General features: G+C 37.9%; 1 protein-coding gene across 3 annotated transcripts in view; it reads left to right on the forward strand.

Annotated features, from left to right (window-relative positions):
* The window catches only part of CCSER1 (coiled-coil serine rich protein 1), a 715,692-nt gene extending 698,744 nt beyond the window's left edge, over positions 1–16,948 (forward strand). Inside the window, exon 10 of one of the 3 annotated variants that reach the window (XM_049815128.1) lies at positions 16,194–16,948. In XM_049815128.1, the coding sequence (XP_049671085.1) occupies positions 16,194–16,679 (486 nt within the window). In that variant the 3' untranslated portion in view covers positions 16,680–16,948. The remainder of the gene's footprint in view (positions 1–16,193) is intronic. The other 2 variants (XM_049815129.1, XM_049815131.1) reach the window with 2 other exon arrangements.
* The last annotated feature ends 865 nt before the right edge of the window (positions 16,949–17,813 follow it).

Genomic DNA, 17,813 nt, shown 5'->3' on the forward strand with positions numbered 1-17,813 from the left:
ATACTAAACATAGAAAGAGAAAAGTTTCTATGTTTGTACTGTAGGTATAAATTTTAATTTTATTTTCTTTTATGTTGACATACGAGTCAGCTTGATCTTATGTTAAGGTGATATCATGAGATTTAAATCCTATTAGAATGAATCTTAGTGACTGTTATCAGATAAAAAAAGGGAAAATGTTAGATGCCTTTATCAGAGTTTTCAGGAGGATGTGGTTTCATATTAATGAGAACTTATAATGAGACATTTTGGTTACAGATTCCAGTAACGATGTATGTTGAATTTATAGCATAGATTTTGTTAAATCCACTGTTAAGATTTTAAAGCAATAGTGCTCTATCTTGAAATGAAAGGTGTTAAATGTGGACTATTTTTCAATTAAATAATTTCTGAAGAGAAAGGATGACCTACATTTCTGCTACTTAAAAGCAGTTTCATTTTTGCATGGGCACGTGATGTATTTTTGTTCCCATATAAAGCTTGGTATTCGTGTACACTTTCAGCATTTGTCTTCAGGTACTAAAAGGAGAGTGCTTTTCTTTCCATATAGCAGCCACTTCCTATTTATTTTCTAAAATACGCTTTTCTGCATTTAAAGGGAAGCAGTCTGAAAAGTTAAGATCCCCATTTCAATTCCAAACCAATTTGCAAAGGAGTCAGTTGGGGGGAGGGGGGGGGGTTGCAACACAATTTACTCCATATATCACTGCATCTCATGAAAGGATTTCAAGCAGCCTTCTGTTTCCCACTTTCCAAGGCAGGATAGTTCATGGAAAGAGAATCACAGAGTGCCACATCACAGGTCAAGCTTGCAGAAGGGGTATGACTCCCATTTTGATAATCTCCTCTTCTGGCATCAGCGTTCAGATTCTTTGGAGCTCAGGGCGGGAGCAGTTCTCTGCACTGTAGCCTGGCACTCAGGCACATTCAACACTTTCTGTTGGCATTATTTGACATATTGTCACTGTGACTGTTCGACAAATTGCTTTTTGGCATAGAAGCAACTGCTATAAGTTCCTCTTCCTTGTAGCTGCACCTCAGGAAAATGAGCAAGTGGAAAAAGAGAAGGACAAGAAAGAGAAAGACGAAAGAGAGATGTTGCCTGAGCCTGAATTTTCTCAAAGCAGCAACATACTGTGCACTACAAAACAACTGATTGTGGTTGAAAAAAAAAAAAAAAAAAGGCTGTGTTGCAGGTTTGGGGTAGTCAGGTTTGGTGTAGACATTCTGCATTTGGTTTCCTTCCCTAGCATTATGCAGGCAGCTTATCAGCATGAGAGTTTGTCTGCTGACAAGTGTGTAATTATTCCTACATGAAAAGCCACAAGTCAGCTGTTAACCTGTTTGGCCTGGGGAGGTGAACTGTTGAAACTGCTCTGACGGGGTGGCTTTGTGCTGTTTATTGCATGTGGCAGGTAGCAGTTGGTGGGTGTTTGCCAGTCTTCCTGAGGATACTAGTGTCTCTGCATGCAACTGCTCAGCCACTTGCAGGGAAATGTGATCTTGGGACTATCCTGGCAGCAGTAAATTAGATATGTGTTAGGATGTGCTCCAATGCCCAAGAAACACTTGATTCATCATTTATACTCCTGGTTGATATGGAAACTTTTGTGAATTGGGATTTCCAAAATTTCTGCTTGATATTCCTAATGAGACAAGGGTGCTTTTTCAGCACACCTAGCAGTATGGGCGTGAACGGCATCGGTGTATACTTGTTTTCACCTCAGGACACTCTGCTTAATCTCTCTTTCCACAGCTGAGGGTGACTTTTACTTTGGGACCAGAGCAAAGAACTACCAAACTAATGCCTAAGCATCTTCCAGATCACAACAAAGATTATGTTTGAGAGACTGAAAGGTAGATGGCATGTACTAGCTGGACACCTGGAGGCAGCAGAGTGGATATGTGCCCTGAATTATAACGGTATTCCCTGTTTCCTGCAAGGTTTATGAAAGTGGGGGGAGAGATTTGCCAATGGTTGAGGCAGAAATTCAGAGGTGAGATAAGCAGCTTGTAACATATCTGCTCCTAAATAATGGTTACCTAGCATGTGTTGTAAGCTTAGCCTACATAGCCTACTTCGGGTGTGCTGTTGGGATATTCTGGAGAGTTGTTTGTATATATGCGCTTTATACGCTTTTATGAGTTGATAGATGTCAGTCAAATGTGAGGCTATCTTTTGTCAGTCCCCGGGGGTGTGTGATTGTGTGCATGCACATTGTTCTCCTTCATGAATGTCAGACATTGCCCATGTTTTATCTTTCAGCGTACAGTGAATTGGAGTGTCTGGTATGTTGCCTTAGCTTTGTTGCCTATGTGCAAAGTTTGTTTTCCTGCTTCTAGGGCTTTCGTGAGTTTTAAGCATGATGCCTTTTTTAGCTACACTGGCTAAATTTTTAGCCAGTTTAAGTGTTGGGGCCTCTCAACTGATAGGTAGGTTCATTGCCTGTGGATTACATGAAATGGATCCTTTATAGATAAATCACAGTTTTAAAACAGTGCTGTTTTGGCTGTTGAGGGAAAACACTAGGAACATCTGCAACACTAATAACGCTACAAAATGGAGGAGTTGAGCTTCATAAGTATTTAAGCTTACAGCAGAAAGTCTGATGGTCAAGGCGGAGATCTTTCCTCTTGAGAGTGGCTTGACAGCTCTTTGTTACTGGAGCGGCGTTGCTGCAATCTGGTGCTTAAGCTGGTTAAAGGACTCACCTCCTGGAAAAAAATGGTGTTCCCTGCCAGATTTAGCTGTAAGCTCTTCTGGTCTTATTTAGGACCAATGCACTGGGTCAGCAGACTTCAGAGCTTCAGCCCTGGTGATGGGGTGTGAATAAAAAGAGAAAGTAGAAAGTGAGTTGCAGGCTTTATGTGTATGTAACTTCCTAAACTCCATCCTGTTCAGACTTTTGCTTCTCACCTGTGCTCTTAATCTGATCTCAGACTAGCAAATACCTTCACATCACCACAGAGTGATCGAGGTTGGCAGGTCATCTTGTCCAAAGCCCCTGCTCAAGCAGGGCTACTTAAAGCCGGTTGGCCAGGACCGGTTGGCCAGACAGCTTTTGACAGCTTTTTCCAAGGATGGAGGCTCCAAAACCTCCCTGGGCAACCTGTGCCAGTGCTCAGTCACCCTCACAGTGAAAAAGTGTTTCCTGCGGTTCAGAGGGAACCCCCTTGTTTCAGGTTATGCCCATTGCCTCTGGTCCTGTCACTGAGCACCACTGAAAAGAGTGCTCTGTCCTCTTTGCAGCCTCCCTTCTGGTACTTTTACACATTGATGACATCCCCCTGAGCCTTCTCTTTTCCAGGCTGAACAGTCCCAGCTCTCTCAGCCTTTCCTTACAGGAGAGATGCTCCAGTCCCTCAGTTGTCCTTGTGGCTCTTCATTGCACTCTCTTCAGCATGTCAATATCTCACTTGTACTGAGGAGCCCAGAGCTGGTCACAGCACTCCTGGTGTGGCCTCACCAGTGCTGAATAAAGGGGAAGGATCACCTCCCTCATCCCGCTGGCAGTACTTTGCCTAATGCAGTCAAGGATACCATTTGCCTTCTTTGCAGCAAGGGCGCATTGCTGGCTCAAGTTCAACCTGGTGTCCACCAGGACCCCCAGGTTCTTTTCTGCCAAGCTGCTTTCGAACCAGTCAGCTCCCGGCATGTACTGGTGCATAAGGTTGTTCTTCCTCAGGTGCAGGCTTTGCACTTTGCCTTGGACATCATGAGGTTCCTGTTGGCCCATTTCTCCAGCCTGTCCAGGTCCCTCTGGATGGCAGCGTGATCCTCTGGTGTATCAGCCACTCCTCCCAGTTTTGTGGTCATCTGCAGACTTGCCAAGGATGCACTCTGCCCCACCATCCAGACTGTTAATGAAGATGTTAAACAGGACTGGACCCAGTATTGATTCCTGGGAAAAACCCTGTATTTTTAAAATGTGTCTCTGATGTATAGCTCTAACGAAACAGATACTCATCTTTCAAGATGGCTACTCAGAAGAAATATTTCTTTTTTTATTTTTCTTAAAAGGTATTAAAAAGCCGCCTTTTTGCAAAACAGTGTATTTGAACAAGTTACTTTGGTTACGAGTTATTTAAAGTAACTTATACCCTTAATTTGGCAGGAGGGAGGAGTAAGAGGCTGCCATCACAACAGCATGTGGTGCTCAGACAAGACAAAAACACACTGGTCCCTAATTTATATGGTAGTAAATAGCCTTCAGGCACATGCCTAAGTTCATTCCTGCTCAAGACAGCACAATAAAGCCAGTGGAAATTTTCTAGTGGATTCAATGGGACCATGTTTTCAATAAAACCTTTCAGAATTTAAGAATTCCTTTAAAATAGCGCTTAATGAAATAAGATGGCAAACAGCAGAGGCTAAGAGTTGAGCTGATGTTTATGTCACAAGAAGCTTAAAACTCTCAACCATTTTAGCAACTATTATGCAGCAACTGGTAAGTCAGCAATACTACCAATTTACAGCTGAAAAGCCTATAAACTCAAGTGAGCAAATAATCTTCTATTACTTTTTTCAAATGAGAGACCCACAGTATCATCTGTAAAGAAAAGAAAATGTAAACTTTTACATTTACAGAGAAAAGGTATGCTACAGCAGTCAGTAGGTAAATGCCTCCTATGTGCATTATTACAGAAACTTGGAGGCATAATATGAAATATAATCTTGCTAAACTTCCTTAGGCTAGGCAAATGAATAGACAAGCAGAAAACAATAAAGGTATTTCAGTATTTTTGCCAAAATTTTTGACGTTGGTTCTCCTAGAAGGAAAGGCAAACCAAGACATTTCAGCGGGTGCTTATTTATGTTATTGTTTCCTTCTGTTTGTTTTTGCTTGCTAAGTTTGCGTAATATGGTTTAGCTGAAGGAAATACAGAGCTGATATGCTGAATATTTTGAAAAAGCTGCATTAATTGTTTGCATGTTTCCAGGGAATTAAGATGGAAAGAAGGTTATTTTTCCATGTAACATTATGTTGGTACTGCAAGGTTTTTGTGAAGTGTTGGGTTCTTTGTCATTTTGCAGGCTGTAGTGGGCTCCTCATGGTCATGCACCCTGTATAATCATTTAGAAAAGAGAATAGGACCTTCAAATCAAACATATAAGTACTTACATCACCAAAACTTTCTCCAGACAGGGATAACTCCAAAACCAACCAGCACTTTCTTCAAGAATTGCCTGTTCCTGAATATCTTAGACAGTATTCCCCTCTGCTCTTTAAAGACACTTCATCTCCTAGCATATTTTAGCAGCAGTTTTGTCAGCAGATATTGCTTATTTTCTTTTGTTCAAATATTAATTTAAGCTTTGTTACCAGAATATAGCAACATTTCCAGTAAAGACCTAGATTGCATTGTTATAAAAATATTTTAGTGGATTATGAAGAAATAAAATATATTCTCCATTACTTTCAGCCTTTTAAGTCATGCTTTAATTCTACCCCCTTTTTTGGCATACATGATTTCACCAAGAGAAACCTATGGCTTCTACTGCAGAGAAGGTCAGAGAAGATGATTATAACATTTTTTGCTGGACTTAAAATACATGAAATATATGAAATAGTTTTACCTTGTTAGAGCTGCCTTTCCCGAACACTAAGTAGCATATCTTGTAATGAACACCATGCTACACTATCTGCTTTAAAGAGAGCTGAACTGAATGGACCCTTATTGAGGTACAGTAAAGATGCTATGAAATATTTTTTTACTTTTGTGTAAGCTACTGGCGTAGGCAGGAAGAGGTTATTTTGTGTACTTATCTGATGGGCTATCTTACCTATGTGAAACTTGGTTTGTTTGAAATTATGCAGTAAGGGAAAATTTCTATCACTGCCAACTATACACAATTTTGAAATGATAGAAGATAGGTTTCTGGATTTTTTTAGAACATGAGGGAAATTACGTCATTCAACGACAAACACTAACTGTTATTTTAGAGCAGTATCTCTTTCATATAAATCAGTTATATGGATTCCTTATGGTGGTCACATTTTGAACTACTTATACTTCCTAGCTGTGAGTCTCCTTCTTTCCCTGACAAGATTTTCTTTCTGTAAATATATTTGATATTGACAGATGGAGATCACAGAACAGAATTTATATGCACCAATTACATACCGACAAAGACAATACATTCTTGGGTCATTGGTTTACCAGAAGAAAAAAAAAAAAGTATATTCCCTACTCCAAGAGAATCATATTTGTTCTTTCCCTATTTCTAAGACTCTCAATACCTAAAAAAAATCCTAGACAGCATAGTTTTATAGCCATCATAGATAGTAATATCGCTGAAGAAAATATTTTGAGGGAAATTTTTCTATTTTGAATGAAATCTGATTCACTGAGGGTCGTCCTATGGTACAAAGTTCATAGAGGGGGTTTTTCTGACTGAATCCTACAGCAGGGAGTCAGTACTTTTCTGGAATAGTAATGCTTCATCCTGTCATAGGAGTCTAAACTATTTCTGCATGTTGTCAAACACACTGAACCTGACCAGTTAACACTAGGGATTGATTGTAGGTAAGTTGTTATGTTTTCATCTAATCACAAAAAAGGCTTAATTATGGGAATTTACTTTAGGGATAAAAAAATCTAGCTACTTTGTGACATTTCATTCCTAAAACAGGTGTCATCATATATATATATATATATATATATATATATATAAAAAAATATATATATATAAAACCAAAAAGACTATTTGCTCTTTTTCTTCAAGGATGCCTTGGTCTCAGTAATCTTGTCATAAAAATAAAAAGTCAAGTCAATTAAAGGGCAATTAGTATTTCTTTTCTTGTCATCAGGATAAAATTTGCCCTTTTTGTTAGTTCTTTGATTTCTCCTTTGCAGACTGTATACTGAACTGAGGCGTAGTGTCACTGATTAACACGACAGTAGCTGAACATCATTTGCCAATGTACGCAATTTCCCCCGCTGGTCTTATAAGTTCGGCCCCTATTTCTTCCAAAAGTAAGGAAGCCAATTTATGCAACTCAGTTTAATGGAAGGTTTTTTTATTGTTGTTAAAGAATGTAGTGTAAAAAGGTGAGTGTTGGCTAAGTACAATTCATCTGGGGTTTTGTGTCGTTTTTTATGAAAGAGCAAGCAGTGCCTTTTTCAGAAGGTACATGTTCATTAGAAATCTGATTTGTGACATTCACTAATTAAAAGTGACACAGGAAAGCCCTGAACTTAAAGATAAGTATGTATGATTATTTTTTTCACAGAAGGTAAGATAATAAAAATATACAGAGACACAATAGAGGTTTAAGTTCCTCTATGTGCAGCTGATAAAGCAAAAACCTCATATGCCAAAGTATTTAAGATTCTTATCCTAAACATAACAGGAATACATCTGTAAGCACAACGTCTAATGCATTCCTCCACATTTTAAATGAGAATTTATAAGCAATTAATGTAGACACTATATTTTTTCTTTCTTTTCCTAGAAGTATGTCTCAGATATAGAGCGATACAGTATATAGACAATTGAACATGGTGTATTTAAATCTTTTTGAGACTACTACTCCTAAGACAACTGTATCCTGGTATCTTATCTAACTGAATACATAGTCATATGAATTTCATTTTACATACAGAATTTCTGGTACTATAGGAAATTATGTTAGGTGACATTAGAGTAGGAAAATAAATTACTGTATAATTAGAAACCTGGTAAAACCTAAACATCTATATAATAGAAGTTAGTTGTCAAAGGTAATTGCCACCTACAAGTCAGTCTTAATTCAGATGATCTACAGATATGACAATCAGGTTCTAGTGACCACATGTCAGGCCTGAGCCTAGAAATGGACTTCACAGCTTTCAGGCAATTGGTCATCAAAAAAATAGGTAAGGCACAAGGCAGAGATCTTTGAACAACTTATTATGTCTACATGGCACATCAAATGCTGTACAAAAATAGTAGTTTGGCTTGCAAAGCCAGAACACCTGCGTTAGCATAGCAATAAATGTCAGCTGAGTAGCACACTCTTTCAGAAGGGCTAATTAGCACTTGGGCAGTTTTCCTGCTTGTATTTCCTTAGTGTTTCCTCATGACCTTTGTGTCAAACTTCATTGCTCATACTGCATGAACTGTGGTCTTTTGAAGTGACCCTTGTGTTCCCTAGTTCCAAGTTCTATCAGTTCATTTTGCATCAGTTATGCAAAAGAGGACCTTAAGTGTAGACACCTATGACTTTCTATATGACTGTAGCTAAACGTGTGGCACAAGTGGCCCTTAATTCTTGGGTTGCACGGGGATAGTGAGACCCAAAGTGCTGGGTGAACATGGGGCCGATCCAGTCCCCTTGAATGGAGCCTGGAAGGTCCATGACCAAGTATGACTTGGACACCTTATTCTAGACTCTGCTACCTATAACCAAAGGTGGAGCCTGTGTACAACAAGAGCCTAATGAAGATATTTTCCTCATCATTGGATGCAATAGCTGTGGCTACCCAAAGAAGCTGAGGGGATAGGAGGTCGGTAAAAAAAGATGCCAAAGGCATCAAGAGAGACAGAGGTATTACAAGAATTGCTGGAGGAAGGGGAGCTAGTCTTTGCTAAACACAGGATGTTTCCAGGATTAGGTAGTTAACAGATTTTTTAAATGGGTGTAAAAGTCCATTGCATCTTCCTTACCATTGTGTACCCAGGTCCAAAATAAGAAAAGTTCATCTGGTAAAAAATCACCTTTTCTGGATGGACTTTCTGATCTTGGGGAAGTCTTGGATACGGACTGAGTAAAATAAGATTTGTTGTCTCACATAGTATGTCCTGCTGTTCTGTAGTCATATCATTGAAAGATCCACACTATTTAGTAGCTTTTCATTATCATCAGTATTTTTATAATTATTTGGAATTTTAAGCCACAGGGTATAACAAGGTGTATTCAGTATCATTCAAATGAATTTTGTAGCATTTTTGAAGAATATGACTAACACTGGTGAACAGCTCCAGAGTTCCAAATGTTTAATTTGGAAGACATGGTAAAAACAGCTGTAAAATTCAAAATTTTCTATTAGCTTTACTAATGAGAAAAATCTTCCAGTTAACCCTTGAAATGCAGTATTGAGAACGCAGAGTAGTGATTTACTGTAAGTTACTAGAGATGAATGAAAAATTCTTCACTGTTTTCTTCCTACTTTATAAAACAGCATTACATCCTTTTATACCTTGTTGCCTCAACTCTGCATTATACTTACATAAATGAAATTTTTCAAGGGTAATTCTATGCTGTGAGAAGATGAATATCTTATTTAAGCCTTCTGTGGGTTACTTATCACACTGTATCGCCACTACCATAAAATCCTTTTAGGACATTAGCTCACCACTATAGTTCACCTGTATTCAACTGGCCTGTTGGTTAAAAGGGCATTATGGGAAAGAGGCATGCATTTTAGCATGTCATAATTTTTGCTTTCAGTAAGTAAATAAAGGTGTTTGAAAGGCAGAAAGAGGAATGTTTCTGATTTATGTTAACTGCATTCATTTTATAATGGATGACAGCAGAGCTTGCAAATTGATCAGCAGCTGGTTCTTACCCATAACCTGTTGATACTAGTCCATGCCTTATTTTGACACACTGGACTTTACTTCTTTCATGTGTCGCATGTTGCCAGAAGGCAGCATCATTTGATCAATAGGTGCAGATCTGGGTTGTAAAAGCTACTCTCATGGTCGAGATGCTACTGAAATCAATAAGAATGAGTGCTTTTTAAGAGACTTGAATGAAGAACAATTACCTGCTGCAGCTAAATTACATTTTGTATTGGATCATCTCTAGGCTGGAAGCTGGTAAGCACAAAAGTGAGGAGGTGTAGAAATTAAGGAACTGACATAGTGACAGATGTGGCATACCAAAGTACTGAGTTAACCTGTGTTTTGGTAAATTAGATCTGCACTTATATAAACTCTCAGAAGTGTGAAAGGCATCTGAAGGGATATAAATTCAAAAGCGTGATGCAGGGCTTCATCCTTTCCATCCTTCAAAATATAGAGCTATAGCACCTTTTTTTTATTTCTGGACTTCTTTATGTTCCTTTATATTTTATGAATTCTGGGCTAGGCTGCAAATGGAGACAGTTCTGCAGAAGGTGCTGCAGTCTAGCTGAGACCTGACAAGGGCCAAGTGAGCTATGCTGGACTATATAGTTAATATTATATTGCAGAACACGTTTTATATTCCTCATGTAACAGCAAACACAAAATAATTAAGCAGTAGAAAACCTGAGGAAATCCAGGAAGTCTTCATGTTTCTGTCAGAATAATTACTCTCTCTAGAGCGTGCTTCCATTAATACCTCTGAAAGCAAAAATACTTTGGGGTGGTAAAAACCTTGTTCTTCAAATACACTGTTGTTCGTTGGTTGTCTGGGTGTGCTGGATACACAGATGAGAAAGTATTTTGTTTGGTTTTATTCTCTGTGCCTGCTGTCAGAATGATGTATTTAAGAAAGCTGCTCTACTTGGAAGAATTACGTTATAGGCATCTAAGACTCCCAGATGCCTCTGGGCACAGGCATCTTAAAAATCGGCATGCTTTTTTTGGGTGTTTTTGTATTTCATGTCTTTTTCTGTCATTTTATATCAGTACTTTATCAGAAGACAGTCAGCAACAATATCCATTTTTGAATGTCCTGCAGCAGTATTGTCTTGTTGTTAACTCTTGTCATATTTCACTCATTGGTTTTGAAAATGGAAAGTGATGAATGGCTGCAGTGGGTTTTTAATAACATGTTCCATTCTGGAGCTTTCTATAAGAGTAGTCAGTTTTCATTACTTTAAAGTGGGTCATTGAGGGGTTTGGGTTTTTTTTCTTAATATAAGATAAAGTTGCCAGAATGACAATCATAAAGAGGAACCATCAAGAAAATTTATGGAAAAAATACTTTAGGAATATTAAGTTGCCATTTTTGGTTCAATCTTAATGTATTTAGCACCAGTGTGGAATAATCAAACCTAAGATATTTAGATCTTTCTCATATTTATGTACCGTAAAACACCAGTGATCATGATACCAACCTATCAAAATTTTACAGCCAATCAGATTTTAATAGAAATCCTTTTTTTCTTTTCTTTTCTTTTTGAGAATTAGACTTAAGCAAGAAAGCATGCACTTTTTTGTGTTTAATGTGATCAGGAAATTCAAATCCACATGTCTTCTTACTTTCAGATCTATTTGAAACAACAAAGGGGGCTTATTTTTTTTTTTCCTCTTCATATATTTAAAATGGGCTACTTCTGAAAAAAGTTTCAGAGCCACATTTGCATCCTAATTGCAGCCCATTTCCTCAGTCCACAGTTAGGCAGACTGTAGGGTGGCATTTGGGGATTTCTGGGGCAGAGAAGTTGTTGGTTCTAGCTGAGCTACTGAAAAGTAAAAGGGAAAGAGATGAATGGATTTTTTGCTTCGGCAGTCACCAGCTGGCAGATCAGCTCCTTGGAGCACTGCCAAGCAGCAGTTTACAGCAGCCCTGCAGCTGCTCTAGGCTAGGCTGGAACACAACTGGCATGAAGCCACCTTCAGCTTTGGACAAGGACTCAGCCTTCAAATTGGCAAACAGATGCCTTGGGATTGTGGCTTTGCTCCATCACGTCTAACGCTCATAGAATGCAGTTGGTACCCAAAAGTCCACCACAGAAAATTTTTCATGAAACATTTACAGGAAGATAAGGAGAAATAGGTTAAAAATAAAAGTTCAAGTTTGTCCAGAGTATTTTTATTGTTGGTGCTGCATGTGTGGTTCTCACTGTTTGTGCATTTCATTCTGGGATATTTTTCTTATTCTGACCAGACCATGAGGATTCTAAATAACTGTAAAATGGGCCAGCAAGAAAACTCAGTTGGACTACATTCTTTCAAGCTAAACTATCTGAATTCAGCAAATGAAAAACAACAACATACAATTATTTTCAATTCTGTATGCTGTGATTTTTATAAAAATGTTTGAATTATACAAAAACTAATTTGCATGAAATTCAAAGCAGCATTGGACTTTTTATTGTCAATATTTAGGGGGGAGAATAATGTTATGGGGAAGGGGGAAGGGGAGAGGATTTCTTGTTGATTTTGACTCCTGTCTGACCACTGTTCTCTCTTTTCCTGATTAGAAGCTATTCTTTGGTAATTTGTCATAGATAACAATAATAGTATTGCTTTTTGGTGGTGTTTCCATTAAAGTCCCAGTTCATTTCATGTCTAACTATGCATTTGATAGAATGAGTCTGTCTTTCCATGTTAACCACCTGTGTCTTATTGCTGGAGACAGGGTCAAACCAATGTCTTAGAATACTGATGGCATATTCTAAATTTCTATTGATGTTTTAAAATCAAGGTAAATTAGCTCTTAATTTGTTACCACCTGGTATTTGTTTAATTATTCAACAGAAGGGGAATTTCAGCAAGTTACAGCTTCACAAGACCTTCCCTCACCACATATATATTATTAAATATTTATTGATACATACACACACACTGTCTCCCCCCTTTGGTCAACAACCAGAAGCAAATATTTTGGAGGCCTACAAATTCAGCATGTATTTTCTAAAATGAAAATATTTCATGTGAAAGAGAACCTTGATAAGGAAGATGAAAGAAACACCACAGTGCCAGATATTCAAAACAGAGCATTTCATCAAGATCAAGTTAAAAAAGCAATATTAAAAAATTACGTAATCATGCCTTGTACCTTTTACTGGTACCCATTTTCAACAATATGCCTTGTTTTGAATATGCCTCTGCACTTCTCATTTTCAAAACCAGTTGATTCTGCTGTATTTACTGTAAAACCTACATTGTTGGTATAACTCATTTCATAAGAATTTTTTCCCCTACAAGTTTTTATTTTTTATTCTATTTCAAGAGACAAAAGTAAGTGCTAAGCCATTCTTAAGACTATAAGACAATTTGTATCCAAGACCTCCAGCAATGGTCATGCTTCTCACTGGAAGTGGCCTCTGTAGCCAAGGCTACAAAGGTCTGCAGCAACATGTTTAAACTCCAATTATTCACATATCATGCTGTTTATGACTGAGTAATCTCACTGAATGAAGACAAGAACAAGGATAGTTGCTGATTAAACACATAAATTATATCCTTTCATTGGCACTTCAGTAGCAGCTGTAAGAAGAGAAACTGTTCTTAATTCCTAGACTTTACTGAGCAGTGTATGCCACTACAAAAAGCTCTGAGGCTTTTTTATTAAAACAAGAATATACTGATCAGAGTGCAGTATCAGTCTCTATTTTTATAAGTGTTGGGGGGAGGTTGTGATTAATCTTAAATATATTATAATGTTTTCCATTAGTTTCAATTCTCAGACAAAAAGTTGAGGCAAGTAATCAAACTAACTATAGGCACATAGAAGAAAACGAGATGAACAAGAGCCAATGTGGATTACAAATCAAATCAATTGCCAAACCAATCTAATTTCATTCAACAGCACAGTAACAGGCCTTCTGGCTAGAAGAAAAGCTGTAGATGTCAGATTTCTTGCTTCTAGTAAGGCTTTTGATACTGTTTTATAAACATACTATGCAGACTAAATGAAACAAATATAGAGTAAATTGGAAAACTGTCATTGGAAATTAGTTACCAATGGCCCAATGTTAAAGCAGAAGGTTATAGTAAGTAGGGTTTTATAGTGTTCAATACTAGTCATCTACTACCTGAATGATGGAGTAGAGAATATTCCTATTAAATTTACAGCTTACATGAAGTTGTGCAGGATGGAAAACATGTTAATGGATAAAATTGGAATTCAGAATGATCTTGATACTTTAGACAAAAGATCAGAGGAAAAATTATGAAATTCAACAGAGGCAAATGAGGAATTATGCCCATGTGACAATAATCAGCTGAACAACTTGGTAATAATTTTGTAGAAAAAAAATCTTGGAACTATTGTGGACAACCAGATGAACATGAAATTGCTAACTTCATACTGGAGTGAATTAAAAAGAAGCAGGCAAAGTCCTTCGTAGGATTAATAGTGCTGCTTCTGCTTCCTAGTGGTAGGGGATTACCTTAAGTGCTGTACTCTTGGGCCATCTACTTCAAGAAAAAATGTGGAATTACTGAAGAGAATCTATAGAGAAGACAAGAGTGAATGACTCGGAGTCTAAAAGATGAGTCCTATGACAAAAGATCAATGTGATATTTTTTCTTCTAGAGCAGAAGAGATTACGGGGTAGCTTGTCAGCATTCTTCAAAGACATAAACAGGTATTCAAAGATCAAACAGCAATTCTTTCTTCATTTCCATGGTAGAGAGATAGAAGGAATAGACTTGCAGCCAGAAGGATTCAGTTTAGACATTAGGAAGACCTTTCCTAAAAGTAAAGGTAATGTAGTGGAAAAAGTTAGCTGAGGAGGCTGTACAGACTACATTGATGAAGGTCCTTAACAGCTAGTTAAAAAAAAAAAAAATGTCAGGAACAACATAGGGATAAGCTGATGCTAACCAGAAGTGTAGAATAGACTGGATGTCCCATTCTGAAGTTCCTCTCAGTTCTATGATACCAATCTTTACGTTGTCAAAGGGCATAGGGTGACATACGGTAACTTCAGAAACATTCCCTTATAACAAATGCAGGGATTTTTGGCACGACATTGAATGTGACTCTCTTGTCCCAGTAGGAAGATTTTATTTACTGGCATAGAAATAAATTTTGAAAATGTGATTGAACTTACAGACAGTTCTCCCCAAGAATGATTCCCTAGGAATTAAATTGAATTTCATCTCAACATCTGTGTGCTATAGGCATAAAAACTTAAGTGCTGTTTTCCATAAGCGTTTTATTCCCATTTATGAGTCTGGGTGCAATCAGCACTGAATCAAGTGGGAAAAATATTACTCCAGTACTAATAATTTTTGAAAATACTATCGCTGGTACCTAAAATGCCCTGCAATACTTGTATCCAAACCTGCATATGAATCTGTGTAGAAGCATGACCATTAGCATGCCTACAGTAAGAAAAAGATGTAAGCCGTCAATATTAACTGTATCATTCTTCTGTGTTGTTTAAAATAGAAATGCATGTGAAGTGATACAGATTGTCCTGAACAATGTATACAAGTTTCCTATGGAATCATGGAAACATCCTGAAATATTCTTAGCAAAGTATTGTTGTAAAGCTTGGGAGTATTTTTTATTTTCTCAGATTTATTCTGCAACATCAGAGCCCACTAGGGACCAGACTTCTGAACATTCACATCTTGAGTAGTGCATTCCTCATCTCTTTGTGAGCTGAGTTCCTTGGGCTTCACCTCTAGAAGCTACCTAGTGCAGTCAGTCATGGAACAGGCAGAATCCTGCTGTGACTGTATTAGCATTTTCCCCTCAACACTTTATACACTGAGAGTATATTTTTTAAATGTGTGACAGAAGATCCCACAGCCCCATCATCTCCTCTCCAGCCAGGTGTTCTGTGGAGGGCAAAAAGAAGCATCACACTAAGCACACACTGGAAATTTGCAGTGATCTGGCTTGCCGTGCACAGATAAATTCCCCTTATTTAAACAAATACAAATGCATGCATGTTCACACAGCATCAAAAGTTGCTAACATGCTGGAATCCTTCTTGCATTGTAATTTTTCAAAGCAGCTGAAATAAAATTATTGCTCTGCTCTGGCGGAGCATTTTGGCATATATTTAACTGTAACTACACAACAAAACACCTAGATTCAAGGGACAATGAAAATTAAGCATGTTTTGAGCTTAACCAAGGCATGAAGATATTCACAAAAGAAGTTCTTTACATTTTGTAAGTATTGGAGAGTGTTAAGAGTTGAAATCTATGCAATCAAAATTCTTTTTGTTTCATCATGTGAAATGCTTTTGAAAATCTGTTTACAATTCATGGAACCTTTTTATCCATTCATTATGTTCTGAAAAAAAATTCTCCTCCTTTGATTTAAACTTTTTTTTTTTTTAAAAGAAAATGCTGAAATCATTACCTATAATAAGCATTTTTTTAATATTAGTTCTGTTAAATATGAATGAACAATACTTCTATTTTATGCTAGCAGAGCTTTGGGAGTTTTACCAGTATTTGAGATTCGTCTTTTGTTTTAATCTGCCAGCCCCACGTGCTGTACATCTGTAGCGAGGAGTGTTTTATATACTCTACACCATTTTCCTAATATGTTCTATTACAAATACAGGTTTTTTTGTTTCCCCAGGCTACATATCCAAACAGAATGGTGAGCCAAAATCTCAGCACAAGGGACAGAAAGTCAGCACATACTCCCACCGAGGACCCTTTTAGATACTCATCAGGCAACCAAGCAACGGCCTATGAAAGCAAGAGCTGTCAGCTGTCTAATCTGTGTCTGAGCAACCTCTTAAAAGAGAAGGAGATTGTGGAAGTCATCAAGCATGCTAGAGGCACGTATGAAACCCTCGCTTCAGAGGCCACCCAGAACGGTTTGGCCACCGTGACACCAAGTACAGCAAAGCCAGCATCCAAGGCAGACAGCTATCCAGTGTTCTCAGGAGCTCCAAAAGACCCATCAGCTGCACCTCGGCAGCATACCACTTTCACAGGGAGACTCGGGCAGCCTCCGAGGGGACCCATCTCTTTACACATGTACAGCAGAAAAAATGTTTTCCTCCACCACAATTTACACACAGCAGAGCTACAGACTTTAGGTCAACAAGATGGGTAACAAGGTGCTTGTATTCTTGCCATGGATTAAAGAGGAATATAAGCTCACCTAGAGCTCAGTCTTCAGTTTTTATCTGCTGCTACTTTCACCTGAAAAAAATAAAGTAAAAAATTAACATTGTCTGTAGGCTCCATACTTTTCCATCTGGAACTGTGGCAAAAGGATGAACTAGACTAGATTGATTTGTCATGCAAAAGTCACCATGGGTATAATAAATGGGACCATTTAGCTGGCATTGCTAGTCCAGTATTGGCTAAATGTGTATTTTTTTCCCCTCCATAAGCCACTATCATTCCTGAAGCTCTAGAAGGTGATCTTAAATAATATGTGTATGTTTAATAATGTTACTGTTAAAGTAGATGTGAGGAATGAATAGATAAGTAATTAGTAAAGCCTCTTGAATTTCATAGAGTCTAGGGAAATAAGGAGTCAGAAATCTTTGAGGATCCTCTTTTTACACCTTTTTTTTTTTTAATACAATGAGCTTTGCTCACTTGTAGAGGTGTGTTACCGCTTCTTACTGTATGTATTTTATGAATGCCTCATGCCACAAGTAGAGGAAGTGACTGATTTTCCTCTAACAAGGTTCATAGAGGCTCACCAGGTATTTGAGTCAGTAATTGAGTCCCAAACTGAGGTTATCAGCTTGGTTCCTCAACCTTCCCTTCCCTCTCCACACCTTTCTTTAACTACATTTGTTCAAGTGGTTTTGGTCTATGAGGACATGGCAAGTTATGGTGATGTTTGTGCTTTACAGGCACCGTATCGCTCACAACACAATGTGACATTCTATGCTATGTAATGCATCATATAATGTCATTTCACTTCCCAAACCAAAAAAGGGTGAAAGACTAAAGTAAGAGAAATTGTCTCTTATTACCCAGTCCACATTACCTGTGCAAGTTGTAATTTCTGTAGACTGTTATCATCTGCACTTAATGACCTGGTTTATACCAACTCAGCGGGTTTGCTAGTCTTGATGTATTACACACAAGTGAGATGAATCTACTGCTGCCTGGCGTGCAGCATGCAGGTCTCATGGGAATATGAAATCATCTGATCACAGCATAGAACTTGCAAACTTGTCAGTAACAAAAGATCCTGTTTTCCCCTTGCAGAGGGCTTGAAAACAGG

The sequence above is a fragment of the Accipiter gentilis genome, chromosome 12 (assembly GCF_929443795.1).
Source record: "Accipiter gentilis chromosome 12, bAccGen1.1, whole genome shotgun sequence".
Lineage (NCBI taxonomy): Eukaryota > Metazoa > Chordata > Aves > Accipitriformes > Accipitridae > Astur > Astur gentilis.